This window comes from Chinchilla lanigera, unplaced genomic scaffold (assembly GCF_000276665.1).
Source record: "Chinchilla lanigera isolate Chin_1 unplaced genomic scaffold, ChiLan1.0 scaffold00112, whole genome shotgun sequence".
Lineage (NCBI taxonomy): Eukaryota > Metazoa > Chordata > Mammalia > Rodentia > Chinchillidae > Chinchilla > Chinchilla lanigera.
In genome coordinates this window covers 2,768,188-2,786,904 of record NW_004955513.1, presented here as the reverse complement: position 1 = coordinate 2,786,904, position 18,717 = coordinate 2,768,188, and the positions used below count along the sequence as shown (strand labels likewise).

The 18,717-nt window shown below is 61.4% G+C and overlaps 1 protein-coding gene across 4 annotated transcripts in view; it reads right to left on the bottom strand.

The window, feature by feature from the left end:
* Positions 1–457: 457 nt before the first annotated feature.
* Adamts13 (ADAM metallopeptidase with thrombospondin type 1 motif, 13) overlaps positions 458–18,717 on the bottom strand; it is a 25,062-nt gene continuing 6,802 nt past the window's right edge. Inside the window, exons 10-32 of one of the 4 annotated variants that reach the window (XM_013506558.1) lie at positions 17,653–17,793; positions 17,142–17,304; positions 16,427–16,531; positions 15,356–15,507; positions 15,205–15,268; positions 13,723–13,849; positions 13,121–13,269; positions 12,724–12,844; positions 12,081–12,161; positions 10,979–11,160; positions 9,712–9,847; positions 9,502–9,631; positions 8,080–8,272; positions 7,710–7,766; positions 7,448–7,535; positions 5,888–6,017; positions 5,622–5,801; positions 4,191–4,395; positions 3,597–3,909; positions 3,177–3,323; positions 2,456–2,632; positions 1,270–1,445; positions 458–948 (exon numbers count right to left, since the gene is read on the bottom strand). In XM_013506558.1, coding sequence (XP_013362012.1) covers positions 718–948; positions 1,270–1,445; positions 2,456–2,632; positions 3,177–3,323; positions 3,597–3,909; positions 4,191–4,395; positions 5,622–5,801; positions 5,888–6,017; positions 7,448–7,535; positions 7,710–7,766; positions 8,080–8,272; positions 9,502–9,631; positions 9,712–9,847; positions 10,979–11,160; positions 12,081–12,161; positions 12,724–12,844; positions 13,121–13,269; positions 13,723–13,849; positions 15,205–15,268; positions 15,356–15,507; positions 16,427–16,531; positions 17,142–17,304; positions 17,653–17,793 — 3,448 coding nt within the window. In that variant the 3' untranslated portion in view covers positions 458–717. The remainder of the gene's footprint in view (positions 949–1,269; positions 1,446–2,455; positions 2,633–3,176; positions 3,324–3,596; positions 3,910–4,190; positions 4,396–5,621; positions 5,802–5,887; positions 6,018–7,447; positions 7,536–7,709; positions 7,767–8,079; positions 8,273–9,501; positions 9,632–9,711; positions 9,848–10,978; positions 11,161–12,080; positions 12,162–12,723; positions 12,845–13,120; positions 13,270–13,722; positions 13,850–15,204; positions 15,269–15,355; positions 15,508–16,426; positions 16,532–17,141; positions 17,305–17,652; positions 17,794–18,717) is intronic. The other 3 variants (XM_013506559.1, XM_013506561.1, XM_013506560.1) reach the window with 3 other exon arrangements.

Below are 18,717 nucleotides of genomic sequence, written 5' to 3'. Positions count from 1 at the left end.
ATTAGCATAGGGGCGGGATTAGCATGGGGCGGGGCTTCGCGGACAGCCGGCAGGTGCAGGACAGGTGCCAAGTGCGTAGGCCTCAGGGCCCAATCTGGACTCCTGGATAGGAAGAGCACAACTAGAGATGACCAGGGGTAAGGGCTAGGGATTTAGCTCAGCGGCACAGCGCCTGCCTAGCAAGTGTGAGGTCATGAGTTCGATTCCCGGTACCGGGGGAAAAAAAAAGACCGAAAAAATAAAATGCAAAGACCAATGCGAATGGCCAAAATATTAGAGCCGGGCATGGTGGCGCACGCCTGTAATCCCAGCACTCGGGAGGCTGAGGCAGGAGGATCGTTGCAAGTTCGAGGCCATCCTGGGCTATAAAGTGAGCTCAAGGTCAGCCTGAACTGCATAGAGACCCTGTCTCAAAAAGACAAAAAAAAAAAAAAGAGAGAGAGAGAGATGGCCAGGATAATCCGATTACACCCAGGGAAACCCTGCCCTGAGGCAGGGCCCGTGTCAAGCCAGGCTTGGACAGTTCACCTGAAGAAAGGCCGGTCAGGCCTCCTGTTTCCTTTATTGGTACCTGAGAGGCTGGAGCGCTCTCCTCAGCCCTCCACCTCCCACCCCTAGGTTTCTGCACACTGGAGAGGACTCTCAAGGAGAATCCCTGAGACCTGCATAAGTCGGAGCTGGAACGCACTTCCAGGCTTGACAGGACACCTGATGGGCTCAGGAAGTGTCAGGCGCCCTCCCTTCCCTTCTGCTGCTTGGAGAGACCCCTAAGACAGGGTCTCCCTCCAGCACCCTCGAGGGGAGGGTCCAGTAGTGGCCTCGAAGGCGAGCATGCCCCTCCAGGAAGTCCTTGCTGATCTCCACCTCCGCCTCGCTGCCCTCTGACTCCCAGTAGAGGGCCTGCTGCCCATGGAGGGTTGTGGTCCTCGTGCTGTGGGCGTCCCGGATCTGGGAGGAAAAGAGAAAACAGTCAGGATGATGGGAGTCCTCAGCAGAGAGCGCCCTAGCAGGGACACAGAGGCCCGGGGAAGCTGTGCGTGTCCCCAGACACAGCTGGGCTGGCCTACTTCCTTCCGGCAGGAAGCACAGTACACGTCCGTGGAGTAAGTAGGGGAAATTCTCCTTCCCCTTCAGCAATGTTTCTGAGATCTAAGGTCTGAAGTAAACTGAAGAGGTGCCCTGAGCCCAGTCCCCCATCTCGTCTCCAGGGCCAGCGGCCCAGAATCCTAGTAAATCAGCCCATTTCTGTCCTGCTCCTGGCGTCCTCACTGAGATGGAGCTGCCATTGGCCCCAGCGCCCACGCCGTTGGCCAGGACGTGGATGGCGATGCGGGCCTGCGGAGCCACGCTGATGAAGATCCTGCAGCCGCCTGCGGTCCTCCCGTCTGGACTCAGTAGGGGGCGCACAATCTCACCCCGGGGTCCGAAGAGCTGCGTGTCGCATTCTGCAGGGGAGAGCAGGTGGTAGACCAGGCGTGGGCCATCTCGGGGACACAGGAGCCCAGACAGACTGGGGACACCAGGGCAGCTCACAGCCAGGGACCATGAGGGGACACGGTTGACCAAAAGTCATGTTCGAGGGCTCCCAGGTACAGCCCCTTGGATGCCTGCTCCCACCGCATCCTAGCTGAGCGACTTTAGACAAAGATCTGAAATGCTCCAAGGGTCCGTCCCTGTCTCCGTACAGTGAAGGGAACAGGGCACACACCGGGAAGGGGAGCTTTTAGGGGGCTTGGGAAGTTACGGTGCGGAAGTACTTTACAGTGAACCCAGCACAAAGGTCGGCCTCTGCAGTGGCAGCTGTGAGTGCTAGGAGCCCTCTCGCCACCCCGCATGTGCCCCTCAGCCTCCCCCCAGCCTGTGTGTGGTGAGGCCAGGAAACCAGAAGCAGTGGGAGCAGGGCCTGCAGCGCAGCTCCCTGCTGAGGGGCAGGTGGTGCCGGGGCAGGGGGTGGAGCAGTGAACTTCTGCAGCGGCCAGCCCCCCCTGCACCACTTTCCCATGAGACCTGAGGGATCTGAAACCTCTGCAGCTGGCTGGCAAAGCTGACTTTGGCCCCCCTGGGTTGCTGGGAGGTAGTAAGGCCCAGGGGCCACCAAAGGCTCCCCAAGATGCCATCCTCTGTCTGAGGGGGGTGTGGCAGCGGGTGCCTGTGCGTGGTGGGCCCAGCCATGCACATGGACACCAGGGCGTGGGGTAAGAGGTCCGGGGGAAAGTGGGTCACAGAAGAATGCTAAAGGCCCTTGAAGGACCTGAGCCTGCAGGTCAAGGGCAGAAGACAGTGGCCTGAGGGGTAGGGAAGGATGTGGACCACGTCTCACACCACCCCTCTGGCTGCAGGGCCCAGACAGGAAGGACCACAGCTTCATCCCAGAAACTCATCCTAACTGCACGCCTAGGCCAGCGTGGCCAGCTCCCAGCCTGTCTTGCCTGGTCATCCCACTGGGAAGCAATACCTCCGTGGAAGGCTTCCGGGGCAGGCTGGCTCTCATACCGCAGCACCACTCCGCCCTCGGGCCGCAGGCAGTGCTGTCTCACCACCAGGGTGTTGGTCTTGGAGCCAAAAGTCTTTCCTGCCAGGTTCCTGCACACCTTCCTCCAGGTGAGCCGGCCCCAGAGCAGCAACGACTCCCCTACAAAGAGGCAGGGTTTGGGTTCAGGTCCCACCTGGGGTAGTATGGTAGCTCAGCCTTATAAGATAGAGGCATATTAGGCCGGGCGTGGTGGCGCATGCCTGGAATCCCAGCACTCGGGAGGCTGAGGCGGGAGGATCACTGTGAATTTGAGACCAGCCTGGGCTACAAAGTGAGCTCAAGGCCAACCTGAACTGCACAGCGAGACTCTGTCTCAGAAAGACAAAAAAAAAAAAAAAAAAAAAAAAAAAGAGGCAGGGTGTGAGGCCCCAGTGTCCCCATCCCAATTGGCTCCAGTGGCTCTGGGGTACGCTGAGCTGAAACCCAATTCCAGCTCCCCTCTCACTGGCTATGGGACTGTAAGTAGCGGGTGTATTAGGAAACTTCCCCTAGCCTCAAATTCCTTGGCTGTAAAGCAGGGACAGTCACAGGTGCTGTGACAATGAGTAGGAATGCACGGCGAGTGTCCTATAGGAACCAGGCACCCTGGAGTGGCGCTGGCACCTGGTGGCCCTGTAACTGGCAGCAGTGGCCCTAGATGTACCTGCGCTGCAGTTGAGGGAACTCTCGAGGACCTGGAGCACCACCACCTCCCCCAGGGGCCTCCCAATGGCCACCACACAGTCCGCCTGGCCGGAGCCTCTCATGTTGATAGTTCCCGTGGGCTCCAGGTGCTGCCTGCCACAGGTACCTGCAAAGGGAGCAGAGGAGTGGGGTGAGCAGAGCTGTGGGGTCCCCATTAGAGCAGAGCAGGGCTTTCCCTGCTGCGCAAGGAGGCTGGGGTGGGGTACCCCCATGGGAGCCTCCGTGGGTCTGGGAGGGGGCTGCTTGGGTCAGTTTCATCCTCCGAGGGACAGAGCGGCTTCCAGGTGCTCCTGACAGAGGGAAGCCCTGGGCTCCTCACAGGTGCCTTTGCCTCCCCGCTGCCGCCAGCCTCCCAAAGGAAAGAGCCAAGGAACCTAACTGGACTCTGCTGGGCTGTCCTGGGGCCCCGGAGGCTGAGACACTGGGGCGGTGAGGCGGGCCCTGGCTGGAGTCAGGGGCCACGCCAGAGCGGCACCAGCAGCGGCAGCCATGGTCGGGCCTGAAGTGGTGGTATCCTTCTGGGGCATCAGGCTGGGGGCCCCCTGCCCCATACAGGGCCCGGCCCAGCACCCTTGCACCGTTGCTGGCTTGGGCAAGTGCTGGCAGAAGCTGGGTGGCAGAGGTGCCTGGCCCTGGGGTCCAAGGCAGGTGCCATGCCGGCGCTGGATGCCGTCCCCACAGGAGACAGAGCACTGCAGGGAGAGGGAAGGAGTCACAAGTGACCCTGCAACAGGATGACGGGGACAGCGGTGGCCACAGGCCAGGTAGGCTCAGATGTCAACCTGGCAGATGGGCAGGTGTCTCCGTTATACAGCTCAAGACATTGAGGCTCAGAAAGGCTCCCTCCACGGCTGCCAGGAGGCCAGCTCGACAGCCTGGGGCCCCTCCTCTCAGGGGCCACAGTGCCCGCCATCCCCAGGGCATCTCAACCCCTCATCCCCAGGGCAAGTCCAGTGCTGGTAGCTGCTCCTACCTCCATCCAGGGGCTGACGTGCCACCGGTAGGCGCAGTCAGCGACGAAACAGGGCACACTGGCCTGTGGCCGCACCAAAGCCACACAGGATGCCTCGTCTACCTCGGCGTCCCGGCCCCGGTCCAGCTGCACACAGGCCACCACGCGTGTCGCAGTGCCAAGGCCACAGCTGGCTGAGCATGGGCCAAGGGACAGGACTTTCCACCTGCCGGGACAGAAGACCAATGCGGGCTCCAGCCTTGCTCCTCCGGCCGTCACTGGACAGGTTTCCAATCAGGTGAGGGGAAACCCAGCCAAACCTCCCGCCAGTCTCAGGCCCCCTAACAAGAAACAGTTCTCAAGGCGCCCTCTGGTGGTGGCTCTGTCACCCATCCTTGCTGGGGCCACTCCCCCACCTGCACAGCTGGCGCCGCCCCCCCGCCCCCCCAGCTCTCACAGATGCCCCCGCAGGACACTGTTGCCTTCATGGCACTGGGACCTCACCTCCCAAGCCCAGCGCAGCCTGCCAGGCAGTCCTGTGTGCTGTGCACTCTCTGTAACCCCCAGGCATTGGCCAGGTGTCACCATGCACCAGACGCCCCTAGGCTGCAGGCCTCCTAGAGCTCTGGGCCAGGCAGCTCCTGGCACTGGCCATTTGGTAGGGTCTCCTCATTATCACCCTCCCCGTGGGCCCGGACATAATACGGGATTTTCTGCGCAACCCTCCCCCATGGCTCACACCACAGGCCTCCAGCTTGGACTGCCGGCCAGGACAAACGGACTCAGTAGGCCCAAGATCTCCATGGCGGGGACCCAGTGAGCCAGGTCTCCCCTGATCCCTCCAGACCAGGGAGATAGAAGGCTGGGAAGAACCTAGAGAAGTCCCTCCCTGGGCCCCGCTTTGGTCCCCCAGCGGCTCAGCCCAGGGGACAGAGCACTCAGAACAACCCACTTTGTGGAGAGGGAAGCAGGGGGCAGTGTCAGGTGGCATATGCCTGTCTGTGGCAGTGGGGGCAGAGTCGGCAGAAAGGGGACCCCGCAAAAGTGTCTGGCACCGGGGATCCCATAGTTCTGCTATGCTGCATCAAGCTGTCACACCGTCTGTCCTGGTCACTGCCCAGCACCCCTTCCCCTTCGGCTCCAGGGGGGCAGGCACATTCGCCCTTCTTGTTCCCTGCTGCGTCCCCTGGCTCCAGAGCAGCACTTGGGTGTAGCAGATGCTCATGAAGAGTGGGAAGGAGGACACGGGCCATCAACACAGGCACCCACAGCACCTGGGCCCTTCGTGGGCTCGGCACACAGGGTGGCCTCCTTAGGCCCCACAGCCCACTGGGGCAGCAGGATGACGGCTCCTGCAGCCCACATGCTGAGGCTCAGAAGGGGCCAGCAGAGCTGGGGTGCAAGCTAGGGCTGCCTGCCCCTGGATGAGGGCTCGCCTGGGCGTGGGCTTACCTGGCCGGGCAGGGCTCTGGGCTGCAGTCCTGGAAGGGGCTGGGCTGTGGGGCGGGCCAGCATTCGGAGTGAGGCAGAGGGACAGGGCGGTTGTGCTCCACTCTCACGCAGCGTATGGCCAGGGGCACCCGCCCCCCACCGCAGGTTGCTGGACACGGTGCCAGGGCCCGGGCCTCCCACCTGCATGAGAAAAGCCAGAGCTCTCCAGGAGACCACCCCGGGTCAGGTTCCTTCCCCTTCCCCTGCAGTCTCCCTGCCCTACTCACTGAGGGGGACATGGGCCAGCCTGGCACACCTCCCACCGGCTCCCAGGCCTGCTGGCCAAGTCACACAGTGTCTCCTGGACAGGCGTCTGGAGGACAGAGTCCATGCACAGGAAGCTCAGCTCCATCAGTCCTGCAGGGAGGAAGCAGGGGCCCCTCACCCTGAGAGGTGGCTCAGCAGGACCACAGCACATGGCTCCCTGGACAGCTCTAGTGGACAAGGCCCATGGGGCCCGAGACCTGGCTCTGCTGCTTACTGGCTGTGTGACCTTGGGTAAGTGACTTAATCTCTCTGAGCTTTGGCTTTTTTGTATTACACTATCTACTTGCAGAGTCATTTAAAAAGATTTAAAAGTGACGAAGTGCCTGGCACACAGTAGGTGTTCCTCAAATGGAAGTGACTGTTGGGTATGGAGAGACATGGTGAGAATTGCTAGGAGAAAGTCTCTTCTTAGGGCTGGTTTCCTCCATCACCCCTTTAGGACAAGTCAGTCTGATCTGAGCTCGAGACTTGCTGAGGTGGGATGACCACTGCTCAGGGCGTTCGGACTCTGCACCCCCACATCATCCAAGATGGCCACTATGGAACTGAAGGTTTGAAAACCTCAGCAATGACAAATGTGGAGTGAGGACACGGAGAAACCTGAACCCGTGCCCCATTGGTCAGGATGTAACATTCTAGTGTGCGAAGAAGTAGAGGTTTCTTCCAACAGTTACACGCGGAATGACCGCGTGATCAAGCAGACCCCCCACTTCCGGGAGAGGCCCAAAGGGAGCGACAGCAGGGACTCTGGGAAGGATGCGCAGCCTGTGTGGGAAATGGCATTATCACACAAGGAGAGTCGCACATCCATCCGCGGGAGGACGGAGAGACAAAGCCCCGGCCGTGCCTCCCAGGACGCTCCTCGGCCCTAAGAGAGAAGACAGTCCTGACAACTGCCACAAGGGCGTGCTCAGAGGACGCCACAGTCACAAAGCACGCCCCCTGTGGGACTCCACCAATCTGAGGGCCTCAGAGGAGCCAGAGCCACAGAGACAGGCAGTCGAACGCAGGTCGCCAGGGGCTACGGACAGGAACAGGAAGTTGGTGTTTAATGGGGACAGGGGGTTAGTTTGCAATGGCAGGAGATTTCCGGGGGTGAAGGGTGGCAGAGACGGCTGCAGGACAATGTAATGCGCTTGGTGCTGATGAGCAGAACACTTAGGATGGTGAGTTTATGTGTCTTCTACCACGATCAGAAATGAACACAACAGACACTACGTAACTTTGCTTCTCTGCTTGGTGGCCAGTTTGGACCATCTCTTGCACCTCTACCAGCTATGAGGGACACTGGTTCGTGCCAGTCTCGCTGGCTGTTCGTGTCTCTCCCAAACCTTCACCCTCTCAGTGAACACGGAGAGCAGCTGGGACACCCGGCTGCAGTCCCCTTGGCTATGCCCTGTCTCCATGTGGCTTCGGTTTTCTGGAGCCACTGTAAATGCCTGCTGGATCTAAGGCAGAATGCAGGCAGGTAAGAGAGCTGAGGACCATGCTGGCATTGGGAGCATCCCTGGGACCCTCACCTTGCCCACAGGAGACGGAGCACAGCCCGGGCACAGGTGTCCACACGTGTGCAGCAGGAGCCTCCTCCTCTGGAGCTGTGGGATGCAGCTGTTGGGCAGACAGTGGGTCTGGGTCTCCTGCCTGTGCCCAGCACTGGGCTTTCCCCCCACCCCCGGCCTTCTCAGGAGACACAGGAGAGCACACGGGGCCCACTCTGCCGCTCCTGGGGAGACCTGCCTCCCATCCCACCCTCGCCACCACCACGCCCGCACATGCGCCCACCTTGGCCTCTGCAGGCTTCTTGGCAGTAGCAGTGTCCTCTGTGGAGTTGGCCGAGGGCTGGGGAGCACGAGAAGGTTCGTGAGCACACCTGGCCTGCAGCCCCATGGGCTATGAGGGACCAGGGCTGTTTGGCTGCTGGCCCGAACGCAAGGCCCTCAGCCTCAGGAACTTGGATGCCAGCTGGAGCGGGTAGCAGGCCACTGTCCCTCCAATCTGGCTGCCTCTTCCAGAGGCTCTCAGTTTACCCTGTGACCCCAGAGCACCTGCGGCAGACAGTGCTCCCGCTCTGGCCTGCAGGACAGTGGTCTCCGCATCCTCCCAGCCAAGTAGGACCCAGAAGCCCCGGCCACCCTCTGCCCAGGCCTCTCACCTGAGCCCAGACTGGAGGACACGCCATCCCGACACAGGGCTTGCCAGCAGGTGGCATCTTGTGGGTGGTGCAGGGCCCTACAGTTGCTGAGGAGCCCAGGCCATCCGCCTCCTGCACGCACGTCATGTTGGGGGAGGCTGGGCGGGCTCCACAGCCCGCCGCTGTGCACAGGTCAGGCTCTGACACCTCCTGCCTGAGGACAGCACAGGGCCTCATCAGCCTGCCCTTGTGCCTGACTGCAAAGCAGCTTGGCCAGGGACGGCCTCCCCGGATCTAGGAGCCAAGCTCAGGGACTTTCTGAAGTGTTTTCTGGGTCAGCTGACTGCTCCACCGACCAGTGCCTCTGGGGTTCCTGACCGGCAAAGCCTGCTGCGGCACTAGGGGCCGGGGTGCAGGGAGCAGCCTATTGTTCCTGCCTTCCTCCCCAAGCCTGGGGCAGACCCCCGACCAAAGGATAATGACAAAGGGAACGGGCCAGAGGAAACGCAGCTCCAGGCTCAAGGGAGCCAATGGGCTCAGGCTGGAGGGAGAAGCAGCAGCCATGTGGGCACTGACAGCAGACGCCAGGGACAAGGAAGGGAGGTTTGCGCCTCTATGAGCAGGAGCCTCGGCCCCATTTTGAGGCAGGGTCTGGAAGTTCACAGCCTCCTGGCAGCGGAGGTTTCCCAAGCTGCACCACTGCCAGACACTATCATGGAGCTCTGCTAGCCGCCTGGAGGTGAGAGGACCCCAGAGCACAACCCTACAGGGAGGTCCCCTGACGCTCCACTGTTGCCTGCCCGGGCACGGCTGGCCGTTGCAGGCCTCCATGGTGGCTGGCTGCTGGGCCAGCGCTCTGTACCGGGTCAGGGGCAGCATCCTCGGAAGGCTACCTGGGCCTCCACACAGCACACGGGCTAGCCCGCAGGCCTCCCTCACAGGAAGCACTGCACAGACCGAAGTCTGCAGCTGAGCAGAGAGGGTGAGTGTCGGCCCGGGACCGGGCCCCAGGGTGCCAGGAGGAAGACAGAAGGCAGCAGAGCGATGTGCTCCCCCTGGCCTGACCGAGCCGTCCCGGACGCCCTTCCCAGAGGGCTGGCCTTGTAGCTGCCCGGCACACACCCAGCCCGAGGACAGGTGTACAACAGCGAGTGCTGCCCCATCAGGGACGGCCCTGTCCCTAGCAGTGTATGGCTGCTAACCATCCCCCCAAGGTGGGTGCAGGTCTGTGCTGGCCCCAGGACCCCAAACCTCCCCTCCAACCTCCTAGGGCCTTGCTGCCCAGCTAAGGTGGCAGTAGGTATTGTCACCGTGGGCAGACGCTGTCACCAGCAAAATGGGGACACCAGTGGAGCCCATGCCCAGGCTGACTTCAGCACTAAACAAGGGCACACACAGAGCCGCCCTGCACAGGCCACATGGGTCCCTGAGCCCAGCACTTACCGCGGAGGACAGGTTGCGGGGACACAGGGCTCTGGCCAGGCAGGGGGTTTGGGGCTCCCTTGACACAAGCTGGCCTCCACCCACATGTTCTGGGCCTGGTCCAGGCAGCGGTAGGACACCCAGCGCAGTCCTGTAAGGGCAGAGGCAGGGCTCGGCCACCTCCGAGCAAGGGCCAGCGGGGGCTTCGGGCACCCCTGCCCTGGGCCTCACCTGCCCCACAGCTCACCGAGCAGGGCCCGCGCTCCTCGGCCCACGCCCATGCTGCCTGCTGCTTGGGCTGGAAGTAGGTGAAGGTGATGTCCGGGCGGGTGAGGTCTCCGTACTCCTCGCCGTACCGCCTGTACACCTGCACGGGGCAGACCCTGTTCTGGGGCACCCTGAGCCGCTGCCACGGCCCCCAGCCCCCAGGAGCCTCGGCACGTTTCATTCCTCAGCCCCACATGGCCAGGCTCTGCAGACAGCATAGCAGACGGCGCGTCTGAGCTCAGGGGCCCAGGCAGTGCTTCCCAAGGACCAGGTCTAGGGGAGCATGGAGCACGGTCCCCAGACTTTCTGGGTGGGGACAGACTACAGTGGAGCCTCCATCAGGGGTGCCCCAGGCCAGCATCCAGGTGAGTCCAGTGCCCCATGAATGTCTACAACGAGAGCTCGGCCAGGGGCAGCAGGAAGGGACAGGATCCCAGGGGCCTTGTGGTCACCTGGTGGCCTGGTTGGACCCTCAAAACTGGATAGGGGTTCAGCAGGGCATCTGGGCCCATTTGCACTTGCAGAGTGGACTGGGCCCAAGAGAGGAGCCCGCCTGGAGGCAGAGCCCAGCACACAGCGCCATGAGCCCCTGCTGCCTCCGCCTACACCTGGCCGCCCCATAGAAAACATGGGGGTTCCGGGGCCCCAGAAGTCCTGCTCCACAGCACTGACAGAGCATGGTGCCTAGATGCTGGAGGAGCTGCTTGACAGCAAGCAATAGGGGTCAGCATTTCCGGGCAGCAGCAGAGCAGGAGGGGGACCGCCACGCCAGGGCTGGCCCGGCCGGAACCTCAGCGTTCTCCAGGCATCCTCGGGGATACACTGACTTTGGGCCTGGCCAAGCACACATGGGGAACACACAGGAGCGCACGTCAGGAAAGACAGCCACACCAAGCCTTCCTGGGTGCCCATGAGCCTTGGCCAAAGAGAGGCAGGAGGAGTCAACGTCCACCCTAAGCTTCCTCTGCACCACAGCCTGCGTGCCCAGCTGGCCCTTCCCCCTGCCTTCTCCTAGGAGCCGGTCCCCGCACAGACCCCTGCCCACCCTTAGAGCTCCAGAGCTCTGCCCTCCCGCCAGGGTGTGTGAGATGCTGAGCCCCATGAGCAGCACAGGGCCCCACGCTTGGCAGGTGCCCCAGATGGCCGCGGCACGAATGAATGAGTGAACGAGCGGTAGACAGGAGCACAAAGCGCCAGAGCCACCCGCACTGGCTCTTCGCCCTCTGAGGACCTGGATCTCCATGTCTTCTTGGACGGCCCCCTGGATGCGGATCTCCTCAAGGCGGGGCATCTGGTCCTCAGCGAGGGCCACTCTGTACTCCACACGGCTGTCCTCCAGGAGGGAGGGGTGGGTGGTGTTGGGCGCGATGCCGGCTTCCCCAGCTACCACGTAGCGCCCTTGGATCCTGACCGCTGTGAGAAGGAGACGGTCAGCCCTGAGATCCCCAGCCCGTCCCTGGGGAGCTGGTCCTCCCAGCCTCTCCCTCCGTATGCACCCCTCTGCCACGTGCACCCCACCCCGGAAGGCTTCCCTATAGCCTGCTACCAGGCCCCATTTGGATCCCAGTGTGTGGTCACACCCCCCGGCCCTTCCTAGTGCCTCCACACACAGAACACCACCTGTGGTCAGGGCTGCAGCCCCAGGGCAAACATCCCTTTCAAGGGCTCAAAGGTCAGGTGAAGGTGTACACAGACCGTAAAAGGCCCCGTGGCCCTGAACCATGCAGATGTAGCCTCGCCCCAGGAGAGGCCTGACCTCTGCCTGCCTCTGGCTTGGACAGGAAGTGTGAGCCTAGAGAGATAGCCCGCCTGGGCTCCGGGCAGGGGCTGGCCTCTCCAGAGCGGGTGGGGCTGGCACACCTGCCTTGCAGCACAAAGCTGGGCTGGCCACACCAGACAGACCAGCTACATGACTTTGCTGGGGCCCGAGTGCCAGGGAGAAAGACTATCCTGGGATGTCACTGTCCCTCAGCCACCCTATGGAATGAAGCCCAATAGAAACACAAAACCCAGGCCACAGGGAGCTTCCCAGGTTGCCGTGCTCTGTGCAAACATCATGCCTCAATGCCAGAAAGGTGCCAGATCCGTGGGATGCAAGGCCTTCATGTCAGGGCCATCCCGGCCCAACCTTACCCTACCCCTCCCCGCCCCCTCCCCTTTTCCTTTTCCCTGGGCAAACGTGACCTTGAAGGTAGCCACCCTCTGTGACCTCCAAGAGTCACCTGGTGAATTAGAAAGCCAAGGTCACTTTGGGAATCCCCAGACCCACCACTGGGGTCAGAAGAGAGGACATCTTGGGACCAGGGATGGTGGGGGTCCTCGAGTCAACTCACCCAAGTGCGTGAAGAGGGGCCTGCGGTTGACGATGTGCACACCGGTCATGTTGGGAGTGACTGTCAGGAACGTGACATATTCTGGGAAGAGGCAGAGCAGAGGGCTATGGGGCCTCAGGTTGCTCACCTCACTGTCAAAGCCAGCCCATCCCAGCTGCGTGGAGAAATGCTGACTCTGCCATGGGGCTGCTTCTGACGCAGTGAGTGCCGGTCACCGGAGCAAAGCAAACCAGGCTGGCGAGCCACCTGCAAGGGCTCTGCCCCCGCTGGGAACACGGGCCAGCTCGGAGGGTCTCCGGCCCAGCGGGTGCACCTGAGAGAGGTGGGCTCCAGTCCTCCGTGACCATTAGCCAGTGCACCTTGACTTCTACATAGCCCACAGTCAGGGGCTGCCCAGGCGTGACGCTTCCCGTCTGCTCAGGTCCCCCAGCGGGTCTTCCCGAGTGGTCAGAGGAGCCCTGCCTGCCACACGTGCACAGTGTCTATTTCTTCCACACTACAGCTATGGGGGTGCGTGAATATCACCGCCAAGGTCTGAATCGGCCACAGGACAGCGCCAACTCGGGAGAGACCCGCGGAGAGATGCCCACAGAACAGTCTGGGCCAAGGCTCTGGGCTCCTGGGGGCTGTTTCCTCTCCCTACCTCTGGCTGTGCCCCCTGTGAAAGAGCCATTCCGGGGGCTGCATGTGCTGTTGTCCCCTCCGCACACCCGGCACACGTCCCACACCTGCCGAGAGTCCATCCTGCCGTCACAGCCAAATGTCTGTGCAAAGGGATGACAGAGGGCCGGTGTCAGAGGAGGAAGTGTCTCCTGACACCCCAAGCCCGCCGGCTCTGAGGCTCAAGAAGAGAGCTCAGGGGCTCACAGGTGTCCCCCAGGCCATGGTGAGGACTGTGACCTCAGCTACCTCCAATGCTCCCGCATTTCCAGCGCGGCTCCCCGGTGCACCACAGACCTGCCCGGGGCCTTCCACAGGCGCAGGCAGGCCGCAGGGCCTTGAGGGCGGGAGGGCCACCTGGGCTGGCCTCACACACCTACCCGGCAGCTGCCCAGCACACACAGGCTCAGGGTCCCGTCCTCCTGGGGGCCACTGGGCACACACCGGGTCCCGTCCAGGAACCTGTCTCCACGCCTCACGATGAAGCTCTCCCCGATAGCCCAGCACACGTGTCTGCACAGAGCGTCCCCTGCAAGGCCAGAGCGACAAGGAACCCTGAGGCAAGGCAGGCGGGGAGAGCTGCCCGGCCCTCCCCTTGCCTGTTCACCTAACCGCCTGCCTCAGTTTTGGGCAAGGATTTTACCCTAGCTGCCTGCCCTGCCTCCTGAGGCAGCGATGATAATCAAAATCTGATAACGACAGTCTGGATTACGAGCCAAGCACCATGCCTGGTATTTCCCCTGCTTTTTCTCTCCAAATCTTCTCCAACCCCAGAGGGAGACGCTGCCATTGTCTCCATTTCCCAGACAGTAAACTGAGGTTCAGAAATGGGGTCTTACTGCTTATCAGCTGGGAGGCCTGGCCGGGCCTGTACCAGGGTCTTCGGGACACAAGAGCCCGCCCTGCCCAGTCCTGAAGTCACAGTGGCCGCCCCACCACTTGGCCTGGGAAGAGGCCTGGCTCCCAGCGCTGCATGACCCACCTTGGCTGTACTGCGCGGCGGCACCCCAGTGGTAGAAGGTGACGCCCCCCTGGGAGAGGGGCAGTGGCTGGCTGTCCGTCTGGGCACACTGCTCGGACATGAACTCCAGCTGGGTCTTCTCGCAGGCCTGGCCACAGCGGGTAGAGGACAGGCACAGCGGGGCCCCTTGTCACAGAGCCAGCATGCACCCCTTGTGCTGGTCAAGACACGGGGTGACCCAGTCCCGGGCTGTGTGATGGCTTCCTGTGCTGAACAGTGGCGGGGACCAGCGCCTCTGCCTCTCTCTCTGCCAGTGGGAAAGTTCTAGAGAACTGGTAAAGGGCACAGGCAGCAGCATAATGAAAGCAGGAGAAGACAGGAAAAGGCGCTGCTCTTGCAGGGCCCCGAGAAGCAGGGCTGACTCTGGCTGTTCACTGGGTTGTAGGTGATCTCAAGGCAGGAGAGCACAGGGACTGTGGGGTCAGGAGCAGAGGGTGCCCCTCCCACCCCCAGCTCCCGGGCAGGCATCCGGGTCTCCTCTGCACTGGAGAGAATCGGAACTGACCCCCTGGGTATCACTGGTGATGGGAAAGAAGGCAGAACAGGTTGGCATGTGGGCAACAGCCCAGTGGTTCTGGAGTCAGCACACGGTCCTGCAAGCCCACGTGAGGGTTTGCTATGGGTTGATAACAGCGTCCCTCCAAGTCCCTCAACAGGGCTACAAGGGCGGCCTTCGAAGGCGAGGGCTCTGCCTTGGTGGCTGGGACCATGCCCTTCAGAAGGAGTGGAAGGACTGGCAGGTCCCCCCTCCCCTTCCATGGCTCCTGCCACGTGAGGAGATGGGTACTTAGCCCAAAAAAACGAGGACAGGGACCCCAACAGCCCTGCACGAGCTCTTTCTCATGCCACAACTGGCAACAGATGAGAGCTGGCCACACCACCAGTGCCCATCGATACACGAAGGCCAAAGGAACCGTAGGCTGCCTGGCCACACGGTAGCTTAAAAGGAGCCTGGGGTGCAGCTCAGCTGTGGAGCACCTGCCTGGCACACATAATACCCTGGGCTCTACCCCCAGCACCCCAAAAAAGAAAAAAATGAAATAAAAGTAAAAGGATCAGTGGGTGCTGGGGCCAGGTGGAGGGGACCCTGGGGAAGGACTGCTTGGTTATAGAAACATTTGGAGCCATGTAGGGGTGTTCGTGTAAAAGGCACTGGATCGCACACTTTGACACAGGTGACATCATGCTCTGCGATTTCGCCTCAATTCATGAATAAAAGGAGCACCGCTCCTTCTGGTGGTAGGTGGCACTGCAGGGGCAATTCTCACTGGCAGATGCGCCTTCGAGGGAAAAACACGCTTGGGGAGGGAGGGCGTGCTTCAGGGTCTCTGCTGGTCACCAGTAGGACTGTCCTGCTTTGGTCCTGGGGTCCCTCTCAGAGGCAAGATGTGATCCCCAAGTTAGCCACCTGGCCCTATGGCTCAGTCTCTGCAGCAGACCTACCTGAGTGTTACACATCTCGGCCTGTAAATCAGCCCCGGTGCAGGCACGGCCCCCAAAGGCGGGCCTGAAAACACCAAACACAAGGGTGAGAGGTGACCACTGCCCCACTGCCCTACTGCCCTGGGAGGACTGGCACCCCCACGCGCTGTACCTGGGGTTGTCACACCGCCGCCTCCTGGTGGCCACACCGCCTCCACAGGAGCGGGAGCAAGGACTGCTGGGGCCCCAGCTGGACCAGCACCCGTGGACAGCTGCCACCGGCGTCAGCTCCGCCAGGGAGCGGCAGCGACCCTTGAAGCACCACTGCAAGACAGGGACAGCTCCGTGCACACCCCCATGGGGACACCAGTGCACACACACAAAGGACCCCAAACCCACAAGGACCCCCAGAGGGACTCCGCCCTCCTAGGCACCCCTACACCTCATTCTGCTTGGGGCTAAACACTAAAGGGAAGAGGTCAGACCACCAGCTGGAAGGGTAGAGCAAGGGCCTGGCTGCCTGGTGAGCAGGAGGCGTGCCGGAGGGGGCCTAGTGTGGGTAACAAGAGGGTATTCCGGGGAGCTCGGGCCACAGCAGACCTTTCTCTGCACAACAGAGCATGACACAACCCCTGTGTCCAGGGCTGGGGGAGGTGAGATGGGGCCCTGTGCCCGGAAGCGGGGTTCAGGACCCACTCCTCTCGAGGTCGGCAGGAGCTCTGCACTCGCAGATCCCTCAGCCCTGCAGGAACCAAGCAGGATCCCACAGGGGTGTGTTCCGAAAACCCAGACTAAGCCCAGCCTGAAGGGCTCAGGTGGCTGCCAATCAGGTCATGCCCAAGGTGCCCCTGAGCATCTTGCTGCCACCCTCTCCACCACCAGGTCAGAGGGCAGCTCCGGTCTCTCCCCCACCCCCTCACTACTGACCTCCTGCCTCTTGCCCCAGGGACAATGGTCCAGGCTGGAGCGGCCCTGTGTGGGTTCACACCCATGCCAGAGTGTACACACTCCTGCCCACACCTGCCCACATCACAGCTGTGCCCTCACCTGTACACACGCCTGAGCATGTATCTCTGTGCGCTCACCTGTATGCACACTTGCACACACACACCTGTGCACACGGATGCACACGCACACACAGGCACACATACCCACCTGTGCACACATCTGTCTACACTGCACACACCTGTGCACACACCTGCACACATACACATAAGCGCAATCTTTCGTCCTGTGCCCTGACCTTCTCCACGCCGCATTCTGTGCCGTCCAGGAGAGGGACAAGGCGGCGGCTGCAGCTGCTTTGGTCCAGGGGGTCTGTGTGGCAGGACAAGGCCTGGCACATGTCCTAGGACGGAGACAGCAGGTTGCTCAGGAGCCACCGGGCAGTGCCCCTCCTGGACCCCAGGACGTACTGACAGCCAGTACCCTGCTCTGACAAAGGTTATGGAAGTACATGGCCATAGTAGTTTTATGGCGGAAGGAGCCCACCAGGACAAAAGGTCTAGGACCCCCTCATTGTCCTAGGCAGCGCTGGGAGGAAGTCCACCTTTGGGGTGCCTGCCCCCACTGCTGCTCAGTGAGGAGGTTACTTCCTCCAGGTTGGGAGCCCTTGGAAGCTGTCTAGGCTGGTATGCTCACTCACACAGGCATCTGTGGACACATGTGTGTGCCAGGACCATATACATAATTTGCACGGCCCACTCAAACAAAAATGGGAGGATTAGCTGGGTGTGGCAGTGCATGCCTATAATCCCAGGATTTAGGAGGCTGAGGCAGGAGGATCACCATGAGTTCAAGGCCAGCCTGGGCTCTATAGTGAGACCCTGTCTAAAAAAACAGTGTGAGGGCTTTCATTCCAAAAGTTCAGGATTTCAAGAGGTAAACGACAGCTTTAGACTGGGGGTGCAGCTGTCCGTCCTTGTGTCTGGCACTTTGCATGTGGGGAACACACTCACCAGCCCCTCCCTGGCAAAGGTGCAGGCAACAGCAGCTGGGCCAAAGGCGACCTGGCACTGTTCATCCACGCCGTAGTAGAGGCCGGGCTGTGCGTCAGGCAGGTGCCCCATGGGTCCCCAAGGTGACCTTGGCGGATCCCACATGCAGCGTACCTTCCCTGTGCTGGGACAGGTCTTGGCTTAGGCTTGGGGAACGAGGGTCAGGTGGGTGGAAGAGCAGACAGGAGAGGGGTGGGCACAGGCCCTGGGTGGCACAGGCTGGCAAGTGGAGGGGCTAGGTGCAGAGGGAGGTGCTGGTGTGGAGATAGAACTGCAGGTGGGTGTCGCAGGGACAGGACTGCAGCAGGGTGGGCGGAGAGATGGCAGCTTGGGGGCGAGAGCATAAGGGGCAAAGAGTGAGAGTGGGGGGATGGGCAGAAGTGGGTGCAGCGGGGAGGAGGAATCCTGGGACAGAAATGGGTGTGCACCACCTCATGACTGGGGTGCTAGGTGCTGTGGGTGTGGGCCATACCTAAGCAGCCGCTGCAGCTGCCTGCGGCTACAGGGGGACCACACGGGGTCCCTGTGGGTGGTGGCCATGCCGTCCGATGCCATCACATGTCCACTGGGCCCGCAGCCGATGCCAGGCGCCCCATCGTGTTCCAGGCCTAAGCTGAGGGCAGCTGGCATGGTCAGGGGCTGGACCCCCAAGTTGCCAGTCTGGGTTCAGCCCCTGGCCCCACCACCAGCTAACCAGGCACAGTAGAAGTAGCAGCCAGCTCTGCCTGTCTCCTACCTGGGTGCAGCAAGGAGCACTGGCCCCACAGGTGGGTCCTGTCTCTTTCGACAATTACTGAAAGGCTTTTAACATGAGCAGCCCGAACTGTCCCGGAGCATCACAATCTGAGGGGCACACTAGAGCCTGGGGAGGGCCCCAGACACTTTCTTGGGGGCTGCCTGGGACACTTTCTTCCCTGCGCTGCAGGGTGTGCCCATGCACCGCAGGGTTGAAAAGTTCCAGGAGACGAGGCTGTTCTTTCCATTGTGATGCATGGGCTTTTAAGTAACAATGGAAAAGCAGAATTTACAAGGACCCTCATGGGGGCTGACGCCTGCCATCAGATCTGAGGGAGGTCTTGCTGGCCGCTGGGGGCTCTGTACCCTACTCTTCTAAGGGCCCAGTGGGCAACCACAGAAAAAAAAATTCACCTTTCAGTTGGGTGTGGTGGCACATGCCTATAATCCCAGCACTTGGGAGGCTCAGGCAGTACGATCGCCTCCGATTCAAGGCCAGCCTGGGCTGCATAGTGAGTTCAAGGCCAGCCTGAATCATAGACCGAGATCCTGTCTCAAAAAATCAACAAGAAACTTTCACTTTTCATTTAGAAGTCCCTGTACTATTTGACTTTTGGGGTATCACTCTCATCATTGAAAAAAAACAAAAATCATGGGCTGGGGATATAGCTCAGTAGCACGAGTGCCTGCCTGCAAGCAGAAGGTCCTGAGTTCGATTCCCAGCACACACACAAAAAAATTTGCCAGGTATGATGCTGCCTGCCTGTAATCCCAGCTCTGGAGAGGCTGAGGCAGGAAGATT